The sequence below is a fragment of the Anastrepha obliqua genome, chromosome 1 (assembly GCF_027943255.1).
Source record: "Anastrepha obliqua isolate idAnaObli1 chromosome 1, idAnaObli1_1.0, whole genome shotgun sequence".
Lineage (NCBI taxonomy): Eukaryota > Metazoa > Arthropoda > Insecta > Diptera > Tephritidae > Anastrepha > Anastrepha obliqua.
In genome coordinates this window covers 116,217,907-116,231,721 of record NC_072892.1, presented here as the reverse complement: position 1 = coordinate 116,231,721, position 13,815 = coordinate 116,217,907, and the positions used below count along the sequence as shown (strand labels likewise).

At 37.3% G+C, this 13,815-nt stretch overlaps 1 protein-coding gene across 1 annotated transcript in view; it reads left to right on the top strand.

The window, feature by feature from the left end:
* Window positions 1-12,947, top strand: part of LOC129236833 (aminopeptidase N-like) — a 57,418-nt gene extending 44,471 nt beyond the window's left edge. The window contains exons 2-7 of the mRNA XM_054871087.1: window positions 8,382-9,111; window positions 9,179-9,334; window positions 9,387-9,861; window positions 9,924-10,162; window positions 11,460-12,696; window positions 12,774-12,947. Coding sequence (XP_054727062.1) covers window positions 8,549-9,111; window positions 9,179-9,334; window positions 9,387-9,861; window positions 9,924-10,162; window positions 11,460-12,696; window positions 12,774-12,947 — 2,844 coding nt within the window. The 5' untranslated portion in view covers window positions 8,382-8,548. The remainder of the gene's footprint in view (window positions 1-8,381; window positions 9,112-9,178; window positions 9,335-9,386; window positions 9,862-9,923; window positions 10,163-11,459; window positions 12,697-12,773) is intronic.
* The last annotated feature ends 868 nt before the right edge of the window (window positions 12,948-13,815 follow it).

The following is a 13,815-nucleotide window of genomic DNA, read 5'->3' as shown; positions in this document are numbered from 1 at the left end:
TTTTGCATGAACGTAAACTATCAGAAATCAAAGCAAACATTACAAACGGAAACGGCATGGATCGTGAAGTAGAGCAGCTAAGCACCTCGTATGAGGACGCACGTGAATTTCTTAGTCTAACACCGACAAACCAGTCACTCACCTTTAGCAAAGGCACCTTTTGGGTTTTGAACATCACCTATGCAGGCGAATTGCGTGTCGATAATGACGGATTTTACTTGTCCACCTATAGAGATGAAAAAGACAGCACACAGTAAGTGAAATCTTGACCGTTATCAATAGCATTTTTCATGGAAACCGCGTGTGCTTTATACTTCCAGTTATTTAGCAACGACACAATTTGAGTCGATCGATGCTCGATGTGCATTCCCATGCTTCGATGAGCCAGCAATTACAGCAATAACACATTCATCATAACCCAAGAAGCTTTCTACGAAAATAAAAATCAAACATCGGACAAAACTTGGGACATCCCTTTGAATTATGCCCATAAATCAAATCCAGACTACCGTAACACTACTACATCGCATTTAAGCTCAAAACGAAAGAAATCGAAATCAGCGATAATAGTCTAGCAGCTGATGATTGGATTCTCAATAAACAATCGACCGGTTTCTATCGCATCAATTACGATGAACAAAACTGGAACCTTATCATTGATGAGCTGAAATCACGTCCATACAAATTCCTTCCGCGCAATCGTGCTCAACCTATTCATTAGGTCTACCAGTTCAATTCTTCAGGTCGTCTCGAATCTGCGGAAGGAGGATCAGTATGCACCTTGGGCTACGTCCCACTCTGTAGTAATCACACCCAACAAATACTTGACGGGTGAAATTTCCAACTCTATGTTGCATCGCTAGTGACAGTCGTTTTGATAATTTGGGAATGAATGGGTTATCTGGTGAACAGCTTCTTACCGTAATATCGCCATTGATCTCGCTTGCTTATCAGGAATTGAGAGCTGCCTGAAACAAACGACTATCAAATTAAAGGAAGCAATGCACAATGGTATCGCAATAGAACCAAACCTGCAATGGACTGCGCAAGTCGGGTGATGCAGAATTCGATTTTGTCTATAACCAAGTGTTACAATCAGATGATCAGGCGTTGCGTCGCGCACTCATCTCGTCATTAGGTTGTTCACAAACGGAGACACAATTACGAAAATTTGTTGGTAGCTCTATCGATATGCCCGTCGAATGGTGTTCGCAAGAGCGTATCACTCTACTTCGTGCAATGTATTCAAGAAGCACTATTGGACTTTTGGTGTGTATTGAGTTCCTTAACGAAAATTGTACACATCTACTTACACTATCTTATAATTTCATACCCATTTTGTGATGTAGGTAAAGGGCAACAGAGTAAAGCCATGTCAAGTGATCCTCGAAAATTTCACTAAGTCACGGATTTGAGCGCAAGATGTCTCGTTGTGTAGTCAAAGTCATGTTAACGCTGTTCTATAAATATTTCGCGCAAATTCCAATTTTAGCAATTGTTATTAACAATCAAAGTTTTAAGCAAAATTAAATTGAAAAATTAATTACTCCAAAACTACAATAGATAATGACGTGAAATTTTGCATACCAGTCAAGTATTGTCTGTACTATTTTTTAAGTGTTAATAACTATTTTTATTGTGACAAATAGATAAATAAATAATAACTTTTTGTAATCAGTTGCATTTTTTCATGTTTTCTTCACGCTGTTAAACAATCGGACTTACGAATAATTGTGCGGAAAACGTTTACCTTCAATAATCTGAAATTAGAATTTTGTACTTTTACTCCATTCCCGAGATATTGACTCCGTGACTTAGTGAAATTTTCGAGGATCACTTGACATGGCTTTACTCAACACTAAACTGCCAAACAATTTTAACTGGTTGAACGAAAATCGTGATCCGATTATGCTCTGGATGAGAAAGTTTGCCCAGGGTGATAGTGCTGCTCTCTAAAGTGTCGGAGGTTTGCTGAGATATCGGTACTAATGAATACCGCAAATGAGGCAGTGCTGCTGGTATTTACCGTAGCACTCTAAACTAGGCCATGTCCAATAATTAAATCCAAATATGTAATTTGCACTATAAATACACAAGTATAGTACATAGCAGAATTTAAATATCTCTATAATAATCAAATCTCTGCATAAAAGGCCCTGTGCGAAAGTATAAGCTCACACTTCGTTCCTGAAAATAGATGTTGTAACCTGTGGCTTTGAAAGTTTAGTAAAACAGTTGTTTATCTGTCCATAATCGGGAGTTCAAAACATGAAATCAATCATGAACTTGCAATATGGTATTTAAAAAAATACCGTTGGACACCTTCGAAGTAAGCAAAAATCGCAATGAAGGCTAATGAAATAGAAATGTGGGGCAGTCCAGTTTATTGCTAATGCCAAAGGATATTCGACAATATGATCCAGCTAAGGTTAGTGGAAGTAAAATACAATTATATGTCTCTGAAAGCTGGAATTAGAAGAGGCATTGAGAAATGGACGGCAAACTCTAAGGCTATTTATAGACTTTTGGCTTTACGCCAAGTGCATTACGTTTAAAATTTTTTTGTACAGGATGAAATATGATTCGGTCCGAGTGCACTTGAATTTCTGTCGCGCGTTCTGGCTCTTTATTTTGAAAGCTAAAAGTCACAAAGGAGCAGGCTTGATCGGCTTTATTGTAGAACGTGAGATGGATTGATTTGCTAAGGAACGGATGATTTTTTGGATGTCGGAATTTTCTTGGTTAATGTTGGATGAAATAGGGAAGGAACCGAAGAAAGTTTCGCAGGCAGCCTCCAATTTGGGCTAGTAAGCTCGGTAACTTTGAAATATATTCTGGGTTTGAAAAAGGTTTGGGGGCGCGAAAATTGGATTTTGGAGGGAATAGGGAAATGATCACTAGCATGAATATTTAATGAGGAGCCATGATACTTTTGAAGAGAGGGATTCAGAAAAAAAGGTAAGGCCAATATGTGTAAACGATGAATGGATAGAAAAATGGGTGGGAGATCCGTCAGTTAGGATAATTGTTCGACCTTTTGCGTTGTAGGAAGCATTAAAATCACCAGCTGTAATAAAGAGTTGGGAAGATGAAGGTATTCTGTTGTTGAAAACAATTGGAGGAGGAGAATAACCCTACACTATTTTAATTTTGTTAGAAGTTTGTAGGTGAGGTAGGTTTATTTTGATAAGGATGGTAATGCCCTGCTTGTTAGACGTAATATATGGAAGATTATAAAACTGGCGAAGGATAGCTTTAGAGAAGTGAAGAGTGACCTTGTGTTTAAGGTGAGTTGTATTAAATAAGATTACGGAGAGGTTATGGCTTTTTTATTACAATTTCCAAGTCAATATATTTATTAAAGTAGCCATTCATATTCCATTGCAGAATAGATATCATATTAAGGCGATAAGAGAAAAGATGGAAAAATGTTAATGAGTAAATTAATATAAAAGGATTAGATCCGAGAATTAGTCAGGGAGGATCGGTAATTTAGGTTCTGAAAAGGGTGGAGTAAGTGTGGCGATACCCCTACCCTCGGGTGATTGGAGGTGCGTTAATCGATAAAGAAGGGAGGAGCGAGAGGAGAGTCGTGATGGTAAGATAAGACGCTGTATTTTGTGTAATAGGTTTATTTAGAGTTGTGGCTTCCTTAATATTGTTATTTCAAACTTTTGCTACACAGGTGGGTTCGGAGTAGTATGGGATCATTGTATTTTTTGATTGCGTCACACATACCGAGTTTATTTAGGGTATTTCTTTAGTTTGTTAGAATTCAGCGCATCAGTTCGAGGAATAGGGGTTGTTTAATTGCCAGTTAGCGCTCATAACTCTGGGACCTTGGCAGAAGAGTGGGGGTAGAGAGGTTGCATGTAGCACAACTTTCAAAGTTGCGACAATTTGTGGTGTGGTGCGGTGTGGCCAAGAACCTGACAAGCCTTGCAACGCATAGGGTTTGAGTAATACGGACAGGAGGATAAAGTTCTCCCATTTAATTTTGCCTAGGTAATTATCGAATGTTAGTAGGTTTTCGCCAATGTATTTTCGAAAGCTGATCTTCTTATGATCGCTGATTAGAATTTGAATGCTGATTTAACACCATTTTCTTGAAAGCCGCAACAATCTTTTTTTTCGGACAAGTGACAAAAGAAAAGGAGCTTGTATTGTACCTTTAGCGCAGTTAAGAGGTTCATGTAATTTAACGTAATATCTGTAATGCCAGGCAATGTGTTGGCAGCTAGGAATTTTTCGGCGATTTTTTTATTTTTAACAAGTAACACCAAAGAACTGACGTGAAGTTCAGTGATGTTGTTGACTTCTTTGCTTTTTGCTTGTATGCTCTTGTATACAGCAAGCACTATAAAATTGTTAGCAGATTTTTTTTTATCTAGGGCTGTGATAACCAAGAACAGAGGTCATCCTGTAAGTCAGAATAGTCAGAAGCAAACAAGATGGGTTATTTGTTATGTGATTCTCATGCATAAAGCGCTCAATAATGTGCCGAACTTAAATGTACAATTTTAGCTAAGTAGCGATATGACATTCTTTTTTTTGAAATGCTCCAAAACAAACTCAAGCCTTTCTATTGAAGTACAAGTAAAAATATAATTTCGTTTGTTGAACTTGCGCCGGGAATACGTTTTTGTTTTGTTTTTGCATAACGAAGTGAGTGGACAATTTTTTTGTAATTTATATTATACTAGCAAACCCGGCCCCCTTCAGTGGGCACACTAAAATAGAATAGATATGGTTTAGAACAGAAAATATATGGTTTTCATATTATTTATTTCTTTATTCTTTATTCAAGCGATTTGGCATAAACAATATTTTTTGTTTTTCTATTTGTTTTTGAGTAAATATAAAATATAAATTGAAAATAAGGAAAAAAGAAGATTGTTTTTAAATTTCAAATCAACGCATATGAATAAACAATCGCCTTTTTTCCTGATCATCCATGAATTTTTCGTTTCAATTTATATGTTTTATTAAGCATTGGAGCTTTTTTAACCATTATCCATTTATATTTTTCAAAAAAAAAAAAAAACGAAAAAAATTGTTTTTCCACGAACACATAATTTCATTCGGATTTCACATTAAATTCTCAAATTTCGTAAGAAATTATTCACTGTTCCAAAATCCACTCCAAAAAAATTCACAAACAATTTTTACATGTTGCACTTACGTTTTTTCCTTATGGCATCCAAATCAGAAAGAAATATTGACACATTGTAACTCACACTGTCAATTTGACAGTTCAGTTCCACCCCAAGAGTTAAAAAAGTAAGCGACATTATGGCTGGCTCAAAAGAACGCTTTACCCGTTGCCACTGCTCCGAATTACAACTAAACTTTACGAAACCCATTTTCAATACTTACTTAACAATGTGCATAAGTTTGGTTTAATTCGGTGCAAAGACACGGCGGGTCCACGTTTTGGCATATATTTCGAGACCCTAGTCATCAATAGGTATGAAAATTACCCCGTATTAAAGCACTTATCAACAGCTTTCATTTGATATCCATATTGTACATACACAACCAAAGGTTACCCGGGTCCACGTTTTGACCTATATCTCGAGACCTCAGTCACGGAGCGGCATGAAAAATACTCTGTACTAAAGCATTCACCAACAGCTTCAATTTGATACCCATATTGTACATACACATCCGAAAGTTACCCGGGTCCACGTTTTGACCTATATCTCGAGCCCTATCCACCAATAGGTATCCAAACTATACGGAAACCATCTTCAATACCTTCTTAACAATGTGTGTAAGTTTGGTTTAATTCGGTGCAGACACGGCCGGTTAGCGAACACACACAAAAAGTTGACTTTATTTTATATATAAGATTTTTTTCAGCTTGTGTCCGAAAAATCCAAATATCTTACGGAACCCTATTTTTTCCAAAATAAAATGTAATCCATGTTACTCGTGGATAATGTAGTTTTCGAATGGTGAAAGAATTTTTAAAATCGGTCGAGTAGTTTTTGAGCTTATTCGTTACAAACAAACAAACAAACAAACAAACAAAGTGTTCCTCTTTATAATATTAGTATAGATTAAATATTCTTATTATTATATAATTTATATTGAAAACTGAAACAAAAGAAAATAAATAAAATACCTGCATAGTCTCTTTTTCCACTTTCGGAAAATATTGTGGAATGTATAATAGAACACTTTACAAAAAATCGTATTTGTATCAAATAAGGTGTGAGTGACTATGTAGTATGAGTATCTGAAACAAATTTTTATGAATGCAATAAAATAGCAATCGAACTATTTAAAGTTTCTCCAAAAATAAACACAATTATTGAGATGATAAGATTTACTATCGCCAAAATGCCCTTGAAACAGACATAGCAGAGTTGGTGGCAGTTGCTACCCCATTCAATACAATTAAAACATCCATTGCGTCATACTAAAAGGTTTTTCAATAAGGGCGGGTAGTTTTTGAAATGGAATAAAATGGCGTTTGCTGTGTGGCACGTAGCGCCGTCCTGCTGGAACCACATGCGTCTAGGTCCATATAGTTCAATATGGACCGAAAAATGGGCGCAATGCGCGCAACGTTTGCGTTAATGAACACTCATTTTGATAATAAAGTTTTATCATTTGAACGTGCTGTTCAATCGTGTGCCTTGCCATGATGATTTGGCATAAAATACAGAATAACAAACAAAAGATTTGACAGATGTCACCAAAACAAAATGGCTGCCACAGGGCGCCAAAATCGACCCACGCTAATTGAAAACTCCTTAACTATACTTTAGCCGTAAGAAAGTGGAAGCAATTAACTACATCTACTACAACAAGATAAACATATCCATCGAACAACATCCAGAGAAGGAATTATCTGTCAGGATGTTCTCGCTCAAACATTTCACGTAATACTGCAATCCTTATTGGTCACTGGAAGCCAGACTCAATTTTTCTTTCAATCGCATCTGCAGAGGGGGTAAAATAGTGTCTTTCTTTTTATGCGAATGTCCAACTTCGCTCTTTCGGTAAACCTTACTAACAAATTAATAAAATCTCAGGTATAGAGATAAAAAATTTGCTGTTATATCTGGATCTCACGACATAGATCTGACTTAAAAAAAATAAGACATCACACGAGAACAGTGATAATAAAACGGAGCCAGTCGCTAATTAGGATTATTTAAGTAGAAATACTCAACCACTTCAACAACAACAACACTTATACATTTAGCGAAAATCAAGGTAATTTAATGATAGCAAACTTTATTGATCGAAGGATGCAGTGTATGAAACTACAGATCTATCAAAGTACTATCGCTAATGAACTACTTTTAATGCATGTAAAATATCACTAGCACTATCGGACATGCTACAAGGTTTTTTTGAACCCACAGACAATGTGTAGATAATGACAGCCCTCACATGACATGAATCGAGAAACATGAGCCATGTATTGGCAACGTAGTGTTCAAGTTGCCTGGCGATAGTTGCATAACCCTGACTTAATTTGATTGCCAAATCCAACCTTCTTAAATAAACTCGTGTGACTCCCTTAAACCCATCGAAACAAAACATACACTGGGCCTGACTTGAAATATTTAGGCTCTAATTTCTGCAAATTTTTGGTGTGCATCTTATTGTAGTCCTTCAAATAAAATATTCTACAGTTTCGCCACTAAACTCAAGGATGACTTCTATATCTTAGTTCGTGCACCCTGAGGCAATATGAGTAACCGATTTGCACGCAAGAGTAGAATCTTTAGAGGGGCCACCTCGATGCATTCGCTTTCAGGATCCATTAAAGTAAGCATTTAAATGTGTTCAGAAAGAAAGAGAGGCGTGTTATTCGAACTAAAATTCGAGAAGCTGAAATATGGGAGTTTAAAGAGTTCAAGAGCAGAATTGAGAAGGATCTTTCCGAGCAGTTTGATACCAAAATAGGTTTCAGGTAGGCGACACCCTGTCATCGGCCTTAACAACTGTGTCGTTAGTTATACTGTTTTTAAGCTGAATAAAAAATCAAAGTGGATGGGTCTGATGATGAACGAACACAAAACGAAGTACCTTCTGCCATCAAACTAGCAGTCAGCATTCACTCGTCACTGTTGACAATTATATAAATAATTTCGAAAAATGGTTTTGAAAACGGACGAATTCAACCATTGACCACTTTCGTCTTTCATTTGACTTTCAATCGTTACCAACTGATCTCCTCCTTTCAAATAATCTAAATTGAACACAGTGAAACGTCCACAAATAAAATTTCCAGTCGATATCTTTTTGTTAAGAAACCTACATATGTACATACATATACTGCAGAAGTATACACATTCACGTTGTAATTAGATTCAACGAATTGTAATATCAGCGAAATATCGGCGTCTTTCAAATAATAGGCATCTGAAGCATTTTTAACCCAATGGCTATTAAATATCAACACCAATAAATTATTTATGGTTTAAGATAACAAGTTTCAGCTTCAAATTAAAATGTTTAAAAGGGCTACTCCACATAAGGGCTCAGAATATTTTGCTAATTGCGCTGAAATCGCCGAAATCGCGAGATGTACCGCAACAAAGTGAGCGGAAGTGCTATATTTTTGGCCACGTTGGCTATTATTGTACCCTGCCAAGCGGCAACCCACGGCTCCGGTACACCGCCTCGATATGATAAGCATCCTGCCGCACGTTTCATACCTAGAAAAATTATTGCTTTGAGGGATACGGATGCTGATCTGAATTATCGGCTGCCAAACGCCACTGAACCACTACACTACGACGTCGAACTGACAACGAATGTGCACAATGGCACGAAGAGATTCACAGGCACTGTAAAAATTCTATTAGAAGTTATCGAGAATACAAAGACAATAGTTTTGCATGAACGTCAACTGTCAGAAATCAAAGCAACCATTACAAACGCAAACGAAACGAGTGGTGTTCAAGAACAACTAAGCACCTCGTATGAGGAGGCACGTGAGTTTCTTAGTCTAACACCAACAAACGAGTCACTCACCTTTAGCAAAGGCACCTTTTGGGTTTTGACCATCACCTATGCAGGAGAATTGCGTGTCGATAATTTCGGATTTTACTTGTCCACCTATACAGATGAAAAAGACAACACACAGTAAGTGAAATCTTGACCGATATCAATAGAATTTTTCATGGAAACCGCGTGGGCTTTATACTTCCAGTTATTTAGCAACGACACAATTTGCGCCGTATCATGCTCGATATGCATTCCCATGCTACGATGAACCAGCCAAGCGTGCGACATTCACAATCACTATTAACCATGATCCCTCATACAGTGCCATATCAAATATGCCTCTGGACGAAGAGATGAGCAGGTAACTGTGATAAATAAATGTCGTAGGTATGTATTAATTTTTCCCCAACTAGACCTGGATATTCTGTCTTCCAAAAGACTCCTAGTATGTCAACTTATGTAGTAGCGTTTGTTGTGTCCGATTTCGAATATACCGAAGGAGTGTTGAACTCGATTCCACAAAGAGTCTACACCCGTCCAGGTACAAAGCAGAATCAGCAATTGGCATTGGTTTCCGGAATGTTGTTTCTGCAAAGCCTTGCTGAATACTACAATTTCGATTTCGTACTGCCGAAACTCTATCAAGTAGGTGTGCCAGATTTTTTTTTTGCCGCCATGGAAAACTGGGGCTTAGTTACATATCGAGAGCAATACATGATGTACAACAACAAGACATCGACAATATTTGCGAAAACTGATAGTGCCAATACCATTGCCCACGAATACTGTCATCAATGGTTTGGCAACTTAGTAACTCTCAAATGGTGGACGTATCTTTGGCTGAAAGAAGGTTTTGCTAACCTCTTCGCTTGGAAGACGATAGATACGGTAAATGATCGAAATCATGGTAAAAAAGTCAATTTTATATTAATATTTTCTTTGTTTATTAGATATATCCTGACTGGGATGTCTATCAGCTGTTCCTTATCGCCGACTTTCATGTTGCACTCTTTGCAGATAGTACAGGCCAATCAAATCCAATGACGCATTACGTGCAAACTCCATCCGAGATCATTGCACGTTACGATGATATTTCGTATTCGAAAGGAGCCTCTGTACTTTATATGTGGCAGTGTGTGTTGACTGACGAAGTGTTCCGCCAAGGACTAAATCTTTATTTGACTAAAAAGTAAGTATGCCTAGAAATTTATGTCAACCCATTATATGGGCAGTAGCTAACATTGAGAATGATGGTAACACATTGAAAGTTATAAGCCTATGGGGATATGAAAATAAATTTAAAGATCTTAGAAGACTTTCGACATACTCTCGTTCTTATCACCAAAACTCACTCTCTCCAAGAACTTTCCAGTTCGTAGTAATGAACATATGGCCTGGAAAAAAAATTACATCACCTTCATATCTTGCTCCCAGATATCGCTCCCTAATGTCTAGAAATTAGAAGATGGTAGAACTGGATATGAATAGGTCTAAATTAAAAAAAATCGTTTCCAATAGATTTTTATCCAATCTGTCAGGCAGAAATACATGCCATAGAGATACGAGTGATGGAATGTCTCTATAGAAAAAAGAGAGGAACCCACGTGTACTTACATTCAGATAGTCAGACGGCTTTGAAAGGTCTTCTATCAACTGTAAATGAAAATGGCTGATGTAAAAAGGGGCGAACGGTCCTCTAATTGGTCTTGAGCTTTTCTGTGGACTTGCAAACGGCCACATAAGCAAATTTTTCAGAAAGTGGGACGAGAAGAAATTCGTTGAACACTGGCGAAATTTTATCGGTCAACGAAAAGCGAAATAACTCCTAAGACAGAACAGAAGAATTTCTAAAAAGCTACTTTAACTCAGCAGACTTTTAATACTTTACAGGCCACTGCAACCTGGGATATCTTCTGAACGAAATTATGTCTCTGAGACCATCATCTGCTGATACTATGAAAAGGATACTGAAAATGCTTAGCACATTCTATATAAATGTCCTGCAGAAAAAGGCTACACCACCTTAGTGGTGCTGCCGTGCATTCATATAAATTATGCAACAATAAACCCTCCAATGTGATAAAATTTCTAAAGAACCTTAAAGTATAGGGTACTTTAGCAGGCTTTCCACAATAGAAGCCTAATAATAATACTAACAAAAATAATAATGTTAAGAGCATAGATTATTAATATGTTACAAACATTTTCCACACAGTGCTTCACATAAAATATCTCAGATGCAAATATCCTCAAATTTCACCACAAAAAACTTTAAAAGCGATGCATCACAGATATTAGTCCTTGCCCCCTTTTCCATAAGGCTTTGCCATAGCGTTGATATTTTCGGTTTGATGCTGTACGATGTAATCGGGTATTATTCTTTCGGTGCTTATATACAACAATCCTTAATTCATTTTACTATTAAATTAATTTGCGATCTCTCTCTCTGTCTCTTTTTTCTATCACTATTTTGAATTTTCCAACAGTCAATATGGTGCTGCTGATGAGTATCAACTCTTTGAAGCTCTTAGTATAGCAGCTGATGCGCAAAACGTGTCACTTCCTGCGACTATGGCGGCTATGTTCTCAAGTTGGTCTCAACAATCCGGTTACCCTCTACTCACCGTTACACGTAATTACAACAATAACACATTCACCATAACTCAAGAAGCTTTCTACCAGAATACTAGCTTAACATCAGACAAAACTTGGTACATCCCCTTGAATTATGCCCACAAATCAAATCCAGACTACCGTAATACTACCGCATCGCATTTTATGCTCAAAACGAAAGAAATCGAAATCAGCGATAATAGTCTAGCAGCTGATGATTGGTTGATTCTCAATAAACAATCGACCGGTTTCTATCGCATCAATTACGATGAACAAAACTGGAATCTTATCATTGATGAGCTGAAATCACGACCATACAAATTCCATCCACGCAATCGAGCTCAACTAATTAATGACCTTTACTGGTGCACTTTTACAGATCGAATCGACCACAGCATCCTACTTAATTTGCTTGAATATTTGCCGAACGAGGAGCAGTATGCACCTTGGGCTTCGGCCTACACTGTAATCTACACATTCAACAAATACTTGAATGGTGATACTGAGTACGGAAATTTCCAACTCTATATAGCTTCATTAGTGACAGGACTTTTTAATAGATTGGGTGTGAATGATATATCTGGCGAACAGCATCTTACCAAATTCATACGTAATATGGTAATTGATCTCGCTTGCTTGTCAGGCATTGAGAGCTGTCTGACGGAAACGAATAACAAATTGAAGGAAGTGAGGACCAACGGTATCACAGTCGAACCAAACGTACAATGGTACATTTATTGCAACGGCCTACGTCAGTCCGGTGATGCAGAATTTGATTTTGTCTATAACCAAATATTGCAATCCAGTGATCAAGCGTTCCGTGACTTACTCACCTCTACATTGGGTTGTTCACAAACCGAGTCTCAACTACAAAAATTTGTGAGTAGCTCAATCAATATGTCGGTCGAATGGCGATCACAAGATCGCACCACCTTACTCGGTGCAGCGTTTTCGAGCAGCAGTGTTGGACTCTTAGTGTGTATTGAATTTCTCAACGAAAATTGGGAGGCATACAGTAATTTAAATCCGGAATTCACCGGAGTCAACCCACTTTATCAAGCAATGGTTGACATGTCCACCTACATATTTAACAATGAACAAGAAACCAAAGTGAGTATTGAAATATGCACACTTCTTATTTACACTGTCTTACAATTTGTCACCCATTTTGTGTTGTATCTTTACAGTATTTGGCGTTACTGGATAAGGTAAAGGGCAGCGATAAGCTGCCAAACGATTTGGAGACTGTCGCCAAAGCAAATATTCAATCTAATTTTGACTGGTTGAACAAAAATCGTGATCCGATTATGCTCTGGATGAAAAAGTACGCCAAGGTTGTCACACGCGGCGCTTTAGTATAGATTAATAGCTTTTTTTTCTAAATATGTAAAGGGCTTTATTGAAATGCGTAACTTTAAAATAAATACAAGTTATTGTTTAAACTAAAAGAAGAACACAAATCAGATAAAAACTGAAACTGTGCCTAGGGTTAAAAAATATGTGCGTCGTCTGTAGGATGAATGATTCCATCCGAACTGTGTTAAACAAGTTCAAAGAGGTGGAGATAAGGTCACTGTTGGAAAGTTGTTGAAAACAGCATGGCTTTGCTCAGCAAGGCAATGTATGGACGACACGTGCTACTCAAGGCTGGTTAAGAGTTCGAAATAGTATAATTCTGGATCTTTATTATTCGAGTGTTAGTATTATTGTAAATTGGAGGAAGGAATTCGACCAATAATTATCTATAACATTAATTAGATGCGTCTTGATGTTGTTCCACAAATGAATGAGTGGAAGGGAATTACCAAGCATAGACTGAAAATTTACTCAATTTGTTGATATTCTTAGCCCGTGGGATATGCTGAATGCAATGATAATATTAATTTTTCAAAGAAGAATGCCTCAAAAAGATGAATTTGCGCCTCTGTAGTTGTCTTAAAATAAACGTTAGATAGGATCTTATGGCTGGTAGATCTTTTATTGTGCGAAATTCTTATAAATCTCAATAGATTTCAGATCTTAATTTAAAGCAGATATGTACAGATATATTCTTCTCTTCATTGGCGCGATAACCGCTTACGCGATTTTGGCCGAGCTTAACAAAGCGCGCTAGTCGTTTCTTTCTCGTGCTAAACAACGTCAGTTGGAAACAGCAAGTGAAGCCAAGTCCTTCTCCACCTGATCTTTCCAACGCAGCGGAGGCCTTCCTCTTCCTCTGCTACCACCAAC